The 11,638-nt window shown below is 34.5% G+C and overlaps 1 protein-coding gene across 1 annotated transcript in view; it reads right to left on the reverse strand.

The window, feature by feature from the left end:
* The window catches only part of b4galt4 (UDP-Gal:betaGlcNAc beta 1,4- galactosyltransferase, polypeptide 4), a 31,142-nt gene extending 25,835 nt beyond the window's left edge, over positions 1-5,307 (reverse strand). Inside the window, exons 1-2 of the mRNA XM_049465521.1 lie at positions 5,135-5,307; positions 2,536-3,022 (exon numbers count right to left, since the gene is read on the reverse strand). Of these exons, the coding sequence (XP_049321478.1) occupies positions 2,536-2,872 (337 nt within the window). The 5' untranslated portion in view covers positions 2,873-3,022; positions 5,135-5,307. The remainder of the gene's footprint in view (positions 1-2,535; positions 3,023-5,134) is intronic.
* Between the last annotated feature and the right edge of the window lie 6,331 nt (positions 5,308-11,638).

An 11,638-nucleotide genomic window follows, 5' to 3' on the forward strand; every position in this document is an offset into this window, starting at 1 on the left:
AGTTTGGATCTGGATTGGGTTCTGGGTTAGGGTCTGGATTTGGGGCTGGGTTGGGTTTGGGCTTGGGTTGGATCTGGATTGGGTTCTGGGTTGGGGTTTGGGGTCTGGATTAGGGGTCTGGGTTGGGGGTCTTGGTTGGGGTCTGGATTACATGTCTGGGTTGGGGTCTGGAATGGGGTCTGAATTACATGTCTAGATTGGAGTGTGAATTAGGGGTCTAGGTTGGGGTCTGGGTTGGGGTCTGGATTGAAATGCTGGTCATTCATATAAACTAAATGATGTATAACCGATGTTCTGAGGAAGTGTTCAGATTACAGGAGCGTGATGAGAACCAGTCAGACCACACAGTGTAAACAGTGTATCTGTGACGTATGAGGTTGGATGATGTTCAGCAATGCTAGATTAATCAGAGCAGAACAGATGACGAATGAATGCAGGAACCAGCCCAGATCTTACCCAATCAGTAAACAGAGACCAGCCACAACATTATAACCAACGTTCAAATGCTCCTAAACGAAGTAGAAAGTCCTCTCTGGACAATAGAGACTGTTGTTCTAACAATAGATAGATGTACGGATAGATAAATGGATTTATGGGAAGGAGAGATAAATGTTGGTTGGTGGGTTAGTTGACTGGATGGATGGATGGATGGATAAATGTTGGTCAGTGGGTTGGGTGGTGGGTTAGTTGAATGGATGGATTGTTGTTTGGTTGGTTGGATGGGCATATAAATACATAGAGATGGATGGAGGAGTGGATGGATGGATAAATGGATGGGTTGTCGAATGGATGATGAATGGACAGATAGATGTTGGTCAGCGGATTAGCTGGTTAGGTGGATGGATGATGGATGGATAGATAGATGTTGGTTGATGGGTTAGTTGGTTGGTTGGTTAGTTGAACGAAAAGATGGTTGTTTGGTTGGATGGACATATAGATACAAAGGGATGGGTGAATGAATGGATGGATGGAGAGTTGGATGGATGGATAGATGGATGGGTTGGTTGGATGGATGAATGATGGATGGCTGGATAGATGTTGGTCGGCGGGTTGGTTGGTTGGATAGAAGGATAGATGGATGGATGGATGTACTGGATGAAGGTGCTTGGGTGGATAAATGTTGGTTGGTGGGTTAGTTGAATGGTTGGATGGTAGTTTGGTTGGTTGGACATATAGATACATAGGGATGGATGAATGGATGGAGGACTGGATGGATGGATGGATGTTCGGTGGATTTGTCGGTTGGATGGATGGATGGATAGATGGATGAGTTGGATGGATAAATGGATGAATAGATGGGTAAATTAATAAATGATCAGTGGGTTAGTTGGTTGTTTGGATAGACATACAGATACATAGGGATGGGTGAATGAATAGATGGATGGAGAGGTGGATGTTGGTTGGTTGGTTGGTTGGTTAGTTAGTTGAATGGATGGACGGTTGTTTGGTTGGATGGACATAAAGATGCATAGGAATGGATTGATGGATGGATGGATGGATGAATGGGATGAATGCATAAAAGTTGGTTGGTGGGTTAGATGTTTGGTGGATTAGTTGAAGGGATTACTGGTTGTTTGTTTGGCTGGATGGACATATAGATACATGGGGAAGGATTAATGAATTGATGGATGGAGGAGCGGATGGATGGATGGGTTAGATGGATGAATGTTGGTCAGTGGGTTGGTTAGATGTTTGGTTGGTTGGATGGACATATAGATACATAGGGATGGATGAATGGATGAATGGATGGAGGAGTGGAAAAATGGATAGATGTTGGTCGCGGGTTGGATGGATGGATGGATGGATGGATGGATAGGTTGGATGGTTGGATGGTTGAATGGATGGATAGATGGATGGATGGATGGATGGTTGGATAAGTGTTGGTTATTTGGTTGGTTGGTTGGATGGTTGGATGGATAGATGGATAGGTTGGATGGATGGATGGATGGATAGGTTGGATGGATGGTTGGATGGATAGATGGATAGGTTGGATGGTTGGATGGTTGGATGGATGGATGGATGGATGGATGGATGGATAGATGGATGGATGGATAGGTTGGATGGTTGGATAAATGTTGGTTATTTGGTTGAATAAATGTCAGTTATTTGGTTGGTTGGTTGGTTGGATGGATGGATGGATGGATGGATGGATAGGTGGATAGGTTAGATGGATGGATAAATGTTGGTTATTTATTTGGATGGATGGATGGATGGGCATATAGATACATAGAAGGAAATTGAGAACAGTGTAAATTCCCTTATAATCTTACAGTACTTCATGCTTGAAGCAGATTTCATTTTCCAGCAGGAATTGGCACACTGCCCACAACGCCAAAAGTACCAATTGGTCTTGAATGATATTAAAATTTTTTTGAGAGACTGATTTTTCAAAGAAATAAACTTATAATAGATCACCCTGTGTGTTTAATACATATATATAATATATGAGTTTCACATCATATATTTTTTTAGATGCACTAGTAGCTATAGCTGTAGTTTGGTTTAAAATATATATTTTTAGGTTTTAAAACTCACTGAGGAGTGGAGATTTCTCTGGACAGCTGGCTTTAGGGGGCTGAACCTCCTCTATGACCTTTTCCTCCTTTTCTTTCTCTTCCTGCTCCTCCTCTTCCTCGGTGTTGGTCTGCTCCGGCTCGGTTTCGGTGCTGTCCAGCTCTTTCAGCGCTTCCAGCACCGCGTCCTTCCTGCCTCCGTCATTGGCTGGCAGCGGCGGCGTGGGCACTAGCTCCGCCTCCTTCAGCACTCCGTCAGACAGCGTGGAGATCCAGGCCAGCACACACAGGCACAGCGCCAGCAGCAGCAGATACTTGGCCTTTCTGGTGAACCTGGACGCGGCGGGACACAGACCCATAGCTGCGGATCAGCGGGGGGCGCTGTGAGAACACACACACGATACGCACCAAAAACACACCCTCCCGCGGGGGGACATCTGCCCCGGTCAGCCCCGCGGACCCTCAGCCTGCAGTCGCCATTATTATCTCCTCCTCACACTGAAAAAAACCTGAGAACAATCAGAGAACAGAGGAAAATTAATCACTAATTATACGGTTTATGAAGTTCAATAAATCCTGTTATTAAATTTAGATTATTATCAATCAACAGGGTTCATACATGTTTTAACCAGTACATTTCCATATTTTTTTTTTCCCCATGACTTTTTCATACCTTTGAATAGAGCTGGGCGATTATGGCCAAAAAAAAAAAAAAAAAACAATCTTGATTATTTTACAAAAAAAATTCGATTTCGATAAGATTTTTTACAGTGAATTTTTTTTACACAATTCAAATAAAATAAAAATAAACTGTACAATATATACAATAAAAGATATACATATATATAATTTATGTAAGTAACAGGATGCAGTAGACAAAATAATAAGCTTATTTTAGTAGTCTTTTCTCAAAATCATACATATCTGTTACAATGCTACAATATCTCCAAACTATTGCAGTAAAGTAGTGGATTTGTGTTTTGAAAAAATACCCTGAATTATTGTGATATTATTTTAAGGCCCAAATATATTCAGGGCAATTATATGAGCTCTTATCTGGGGAGCTGTTAATTTTCTGAAGCTGGTAACTCTGAGAAACTTATTCTCTTATTTCCTTGCCTTTCCTTTCCTGAGGCAGTCCTGATGAGTGCCAGTTCCACCATCGTAACATTTTTGATTGGTCTATTTTTTAGAGACTGCACTTGAGGATATTTTTTATATTATTGACTAACATTCTTTCAATTTTATTTTATTTTTTTATTCAATGTTTTAATATATATCGCCAAGAGTAACAATATCGTAAAAATACTCTGAAATACTGTGATATATTTTATGGCCCAAATATATTCCAGACATTTAGATGAGCTCTTATCTGGGGGGATGTTAACTTGTGGTTTGTGAGGCTGGTGAACTCTGATGAACTTATCCTGTACAACAAAGGAAACTCTTGCTCATTCATTACTGGGGCGGTCCTGATGAATGCCAGTTCCATCATCGTAACATTTTTGATTGGTCTTTTTTTTAGTGACTGCACTTGAGGATACTTTCAAAGTTCTTGATATTTTTCAGACTGACTGAGCTTTATTTAATTTAAATGTATTTATTTTTTAAAATTCAATATTTTTATATATCGCCAAGAATAACGATAACGCAAAAATACCCTGAAATATCGAGATATTATTTTAGATTTAGAATTTATATGAGCTCTTATCTGGGGAGCTTGTAACTCTTATAAACCTATTTTGTACAACAGAGGGAACTCTTGCTTTTCCTTTCCTGAGGCGGTCCTGATGAGTACCAGTTCCATCATCATAACATTTTTGATGTTTTTTTGTTTTTTTTTAGTGACTGCACTTGAAGATATATTTTCAAAGATCTGGATATTTTTCGGATTGACTGACGTTCTTTAGATTTTTTTTTTTTCAATGTTTTGACATATCACCTTAAATCATGTTATCGCACAAATACCCTGAATTTTGTGATATTATTTTATGGCCCAAATATATTCCAGACATTTAGATGAGCTCTTATCTGGGGAGCTGTTAGTTAACTTGTGGTTTCTGAGGCTGGTACAACAGAAAAAAAACTCTTACTCTTCTTTTCCTGGGCTGGTCCTGATTAGTGCCAGTTCCATCATCATAACATTTTTAATGGTCTTTGCAGTGATTACAGTTGAAAGTAATCAGATTTACATTTACATTTCTTTACATTTTTATGTATTTATATATATATTTGTTATTGAATGTTTCGTGATATCGCCAAGAATAACGTTATCGTAAAAAAATAAAAACGCTTAAATATCGAGATACTGAGGCTGGGAACTCTTGCTTTTCCTTTTTCTGGGGCGGTCCTAATGAGTGCCAGTTCCATCATCATAACATTTTTGATGGTCTTTGCAGTGATTACACTTGAGATTATTTATTGTGTTATCACAAAAACGCCCAGAAACATTGTGATATTATTTAGGCTTATATTGTCCAGCCCTACTATATACCTAATATACTATCTATCTAAAATATGACTGTTTTTTATTGTTATTTTTCACGTCGGATTGGAAAACTGAAGACAGACAAAAGAACAATGAATAAGTTAATGAATAAATGAATAAATAAATGACTCACCAAACTGGAGCACAGCATTCCAGGTCCAACAGGTATTCCACAATAATCCTGTAAAAACTGAAAAAACACATAAAAAAGAAAAATGAAAGAAAAGAAAAGAGAGAAAGAGAGTTCAGGTACTCAGGTGCTCAGGTGAGACCAGGCAGGTGCCACTCTACCTTCCACACAGCTCTATCACAGCCCATCTGATCCCACCTGCTCACCTTCCTCAGATCACTCCTCCTCCTCCTCTTTAAACAATGGCTCTATTTTCCCTCCTTTCCCCCGGGTGATCAGCGTAAACCGAGCGTACACTTCCTTAAACTCACCCTATTGTTCAGCCGAGCGTCTCCCATTACCTGCTGAGGAACTTCAGAGGAACGTCACTCTAATCTCACCTGATTATTCCATCCGTTTCCTCAAACCCTGAGCCAGAAACAGACCTTGATTCACCCTCAGTGTTAATGAATAATGAATACCTGCTTTTATTGGTCTGAGCAGCGGCAGTGCACTTTCAACTACTGTAATAAATTATATCAGCATTTATTATCACTTATCTTTCTTTCTTTTTTTTTGTTTAAATTTTCTTTTTTAATTTTTCTCCCAATTTTTCAAACAACCCCCAGAGAGGGGGGGGGGGGGGGGGGGGGGGGCACAAAGAAAAAAATACAATATAAAAAAAAAAATTAGGGGTGGGTGATATGGCTCTAAAATAATATACTGAATTAAAAATATATATATATTTCAAGAATACACTACTACAACTTATTGCATACGGTATGATATATTGTTAATGAATATTAATGAAAAATGAACTTGTTATATATTTATTATATATTTATTCACTTTTACTCTTTGTGAAATAATACCGGTCGCACCCTACCATAATCACATCTCTTCTGACCTTATCTTAAGCGGCATTAGATGTATATATTTTTCAAACAACCCCTAGAGAGGGGGGGGGGACACAAAGAAAAAATTACAATATAAAAAAAAAATTAGGGGTGGGCGACATGGCTCTAAAATAAAATACTGAATTAAAAAATATATATATATTTCAAGAATACACTACTACAACTTATTGCATACGATATGATATATCACACCCCTAACTGAGATTTTACAAAATACAAAAAAATTAATCAGTAACATTAATTTGTAACAGAAGTCAATGTGCATCAAATATCTCAATATATATCCAGGATTAAAGTAAAATATATGATACTGCACAGATATAATCTGTCTCTAGTAGATATATAATGATGGGAAATGAGAACAGTGTGAATTTTGCTAAAAACAGTAAAAAAAAAAAAAAAAAAAGTAGTACCCTGATGTAATAATTAGGGGTGAGTGATTAGTGCTGTGCGATATGACGATATATATCGTGGGTCCCTATCATTTCTACAGTAATTTCATCAATTATTTGTGCAAATATATAAGGTAGGCTACGATGAAATGTATTGGCGTGGTCACTTTGCATAAACTTGGTTTATATAAGTGATAATAAAGTAATCTTCGCAAAAAAAGCTTCATAATGTGGTTTTACGACATGACCCTGCTTTACGTTATTAAACTCATGAGAGCTGAACAAGGGAGACGCATTGTTCTTTTTAAAAAAGGAGCTACTGCATCTACCTCATCTGTTTTCATTTGATATATATATATATATATATATTGCTGCACTAAAAGGTAGTAATTCTCATTTGTGAAAGTTGGGTTTAATGTCACTTTGAAATAAAGTTGTAAAAAAGTAAGTAATTATATTATTTTGTCATTTTTTTCGAAGAATAACTGAAAACATACTTAAATGTGGTATATCATGATATATATCGTTATCGTGATACAAAAAAAATCCATGTTGTGATATATGATTTTTCCCATATCGCCCAGCACTATGTGTGTGTGTGTGTGTAAATATATGTAAGACTGTGCCCAGATATGGATTGGCACTCTGTCCTGGGTAAATGCTGTAGTGCCCGATGCTGTAGTCCTCCTCCAGGTGGACGGGGTTGTTTCTGGTTGAGAGTACGCTGTGCGCTATTGGCTGCCGCTTCTCACCGTTTGTGTGGATGAGTGTTGAGTGTGGATGGCTGGGTGTAAAATGTGTAAATTGAAAAGCGTCCTTGGGTTTCTCTAGGGGTGGGCGATATGGCCCTGAAATAATATCACGATATTTCTTCGTATTTTTTCGATAATGATCCTCTTGGCGATATGAAAAAAACACTGAATAAAAAACTAATTCAAGAATACACTACTGCTACAAAATGAAAATTAAATTTTATTATTGCATATGATATGACATGGCACACTCCTAAAAAATAGAATTTTATCAGATTTGTAACAGAAGTCAATGATCCAGAATGTCATGATACTACTAATAATGCACTCTATATATCTCCATATATCCAGAATTAAAGTAAAATCTACTATATGTATATTATAGATATATAATGGGAAATGAGAACAGTGTGATTTTTTTTTTTTTTTTTAAAAACAGTAAAAAAAAAAGTCATACCCTTATGTGATAATTAGGGGTGGGTAATATGGCACCATATTTCAGGGTACAATATTGTTCACCATATTCAAAAATATTGCATAGATTTCAAATACTGCATCAATCCACAGTTTTTTTTTGTTAGAGGAACAATATTTTAAGCGAGTATTTATCATTTTTTTTCTACTAATTGCAGCAACTTTCCCATAAAAAAGATTCTGCCATGAAAATCCCTGCTGCTTTCCTTTTGCTATCAGGGCTCTTCCTAACCTAACCAAGCATTTCCAGTTAAATTCCCTTTATAATCTAGAATGTGATGTTGAAATTGTGCATCTACCAAAAATAAGCCGGTTTTCATCTGAAATTGATGAGTCACTTTATTTCTCCCATTTTGATTTTATATATACATTTTATATTATTTTATATATAAAGTTGTGGAGTATCTCCGAGTTATCTGTACTCGGGCGAGGTATAATATACTAGTATTTCTCAAAAAAAAAAATATATATATATATATACATACATACATATATATATACATATATATATATATGTGTATATATACGTATATATATATATATATATATATATACGTATATATATATATATACGTATATATATATATATATACGTATATATACGTATATATATACGTATATATACGTATATATACGTATATATATACGTATATATATATATATACGTATATATATATATATACGTATATATATATGTATATATACATATATATATATGTATATACATATATATATATATACGTATATATATATATATATATATATACGTATATATATATGTATATATACATATATATATACGTATATATACGTATATATATATATATATATACGTATATATATATATATACGTATATATATATATACGTATATATATATGTATATATACATATATATATACGTATATATATATATATATATATATATATACGTATATATATATATATATATATACGTATATATATATATATACATATATATATATATATATACGTATATATATATATATATACGTATATATATATATATATATACGTATATATATATATATATACGTATATATATATATATATATATATATATATATATATATATATATATATATATATATATATAGAATATTAATGAAAAATAAACTTTAGTATATATTTATTATATATTTATTCACTGTTACTCTTTGTGAAATAATATCGGTCGCACCCTACCATTATCACATCTCCTCTGACCTTATCTTAAGCGGCATTAGATGTACTGGAAGTATACTTAAGAGCTTAAAATACTTAAAAGTTTTTTTCAAACTAGGAAAGAATGATGAGTTTCTTTGATTTTATCAAATTGAAAACCTCTGGAATATAATCAAGAGGAAGATGAATGATCACAAACCATCAAACCACCAAACTGAACTGCTTGAATTTTTGCACCAGGAGTAAAGCAGCATAAAGTTATCCAAAAGCAGTGTGTAAGACTGGTGGAGGAGGAGAACATGATGCCAAGATGCATGAAAAAAAACTGTGATTAAAACCAGGGTTATTCCACCAAATATTGATTATTTCTGAACTCTTAAAACTTTATGAATATGAACTTGTTTTCTTTGCATTATTTGAGGTATGAAAGCTCTGCATCTTTTTTGTTATTTCAGTCATTTCTCATTTTCTGTAAATAAATGCTCTAAATGAGAATATTTTTTATTTGTAATTTGGGAGAAATGTTGTCTGTAGTTTATAGAATAAAACAACAATGTTCATTTTACTCAAACATAAACCTATAAATAGCAAAATCAGAGAAACTGATTCAGAAACTGAAGTGCTCTCTTATTTGATTTCCAGAGCTGTATACACACAGTTATATATATATATAGTTATATAAATGTATATAAATATAGTGTATATGTGTGTAAGTGTATGTTAATAAACGGGTGTAGAGTACAGCAGTAGGCTAGCGGAGCTAACGGTGACTAATACATTAAAATTATCGCTATAAATGCTAATTTCTGGGTAAATTCCGGCGGGCAGTAGATTAAACAGGCTGATATTAACAGATATAAAGTGATTTATTACCTGTATTTCAGCTCAGAATCTCAGTATTCGCAGTAAATCCCCATCCTGCAGCTCTCCGTTACACACAGCGCACAAAGTGGGCGTTACTTCCGCAAACACAGATGTTTCAGACGGTCTAAGCCCCGCCTCTACTCCGCGATTGGCTGGAGGCACCCACATGCTGTACTCCGATTGGTTAACAGTTCTTACTCACCGTTTGCTGATTGGGCACTGGAGACATCGCTCACATCACTGTGGCAACAACGGAAAAACGGCGAGGTATAATATACTAGTGATTCTCAACAACAAAAAAAAAGTATATATATAGAATATTAATAAAAAATAAACTTTATTTTATATTTATTTTATATTTATTCACGTTTCTCTTTGTGCAATAATCCCAGTCGCATCCTACCATAATCACATCTCCTCTGACTTTATCTTAATCGGCATTAGATAAAATATTAGATAAATATTTTTTTCCTTTAATATATATATATAAATGTTTAAGTATTTTTATATATTTCCTGCAATTTTTTGTACACAAAAAAAAAAATATTTGTGTATATATTTATATTATATTTTCCTGACCTGTTTTTTGTTTATTTCTTTTAAAAATGAGATGCACTTGTGTGTGTGTGTGTGTGTGTGTGTGTGTGTGTGTGTGTGTGTGTGTGTGTGTGTGTGTGTGTGTGTGTGTGTGTGTGTGTGTGTGTGTGTGTGTGTGTGTGTGTGTGTGTGTGTGTGTGTATATATATATTTTTTTTTTTTTCCATACATAGTAAATGAATATTAAAGTGATCTATCAGATTATGAAGTAACACATAAGGAATCATTTAGTAACTTAAAAACAGTGTTAAACCAAAATACTTATCTGGGCAGATGTTAACTTGCGGTTTCTGAGGCAGGTTCCTGCTCCTGATGAGTGCCAGTTTCATCATTATCTTCTTCATTACTCAAATATTCACTATTCACTGTATACCTGTAACTCTGCCTCTTCACTACTTTACTTTAACTGATGCTCTCAAACACTTTATTAAGAGACAAGAAATTCAAGTAATTAACTCTTGATGAGTTCAGCACAGCTGTTAACTGAAAGCCTGAATTCCAGGTGACTCTACCTCATAAAACTGACTAAAATATTTAAAATAAAAAACATTTTCTGGTTTATTTAAGACTTTTTAGTTTACTAAATTGTTTACTAAATAGTTTACTAGTGTTTTTCTTCATAGCTTAGATGACTTTAGTATTAATCTATAATGTGGACATTTTTTAAATAATAAAATAAAACACTAAATTTAAGGGTGCGTCCCAACTTTTGACTGTATATCCAATAAACACATTCAGCTATATGTGACTCACAGGTGCAAAGCTCGTGTTCCAATATCCTGCAAAAAGCTTCTCTGAACAGTAAAGACTGAAAGAGAAACTCTATATAAAATAATCAGTAAATAAGCATGTGTCCAAAATATCATAAAAGATGTCATTTTTAAAGGAGTTTTAATACAAATTTTAAATCAAGATAAAAACGAGCAGAACTATAGAATATGCACAGAGCTGAAGACGCTGCTCCTGATAACAGAACCGTCAAAATCCTAATAGCTAAGTGATTCCAGTCTCATGTGTCTCAACAGTGTTCAGAACAACATTCAGTAAAATGTTCCATTGTTTAAGAAACAATGCAAAAACAGGCAGGTTCAATTACTGTCTGTAATTTACAGACCTTTTCACTGTTATAAAATCCCTGATTCTGGCTTTAAATAACATAACCAGACTCTTTTCTTGTGATTAACAATTAGTTTCTAGCTTTTTAAGAAAAATAAAACAAGACAATGCAGAGAAGAGAAGAGCAGGACGAAGCCAATCACTGTAATAAAACTGTGCAAATACAATAAAACCAAGCAGCCGTCTGTCACAGTCTACAACTTATCTGTTTAACTGTTCAATAACTGTATAT

Source organism: Astyanax mexicanus, chromosome 1 (assembly GCF_023375975.1).
Source record: "Astyanax mexicanus isolate ESR-SI-001 chromosome 1, AstMex3_surface, whole genome shotgun sequence".
In the NCBI taxonomy this organism is placed as follows: domain Eukaryota; kingdom Metazoa; phylum Chordata; class Actinopteri; order Characiformes; family Acestrorhamphidae; genus Astyanax; species Astyanax mexicanus.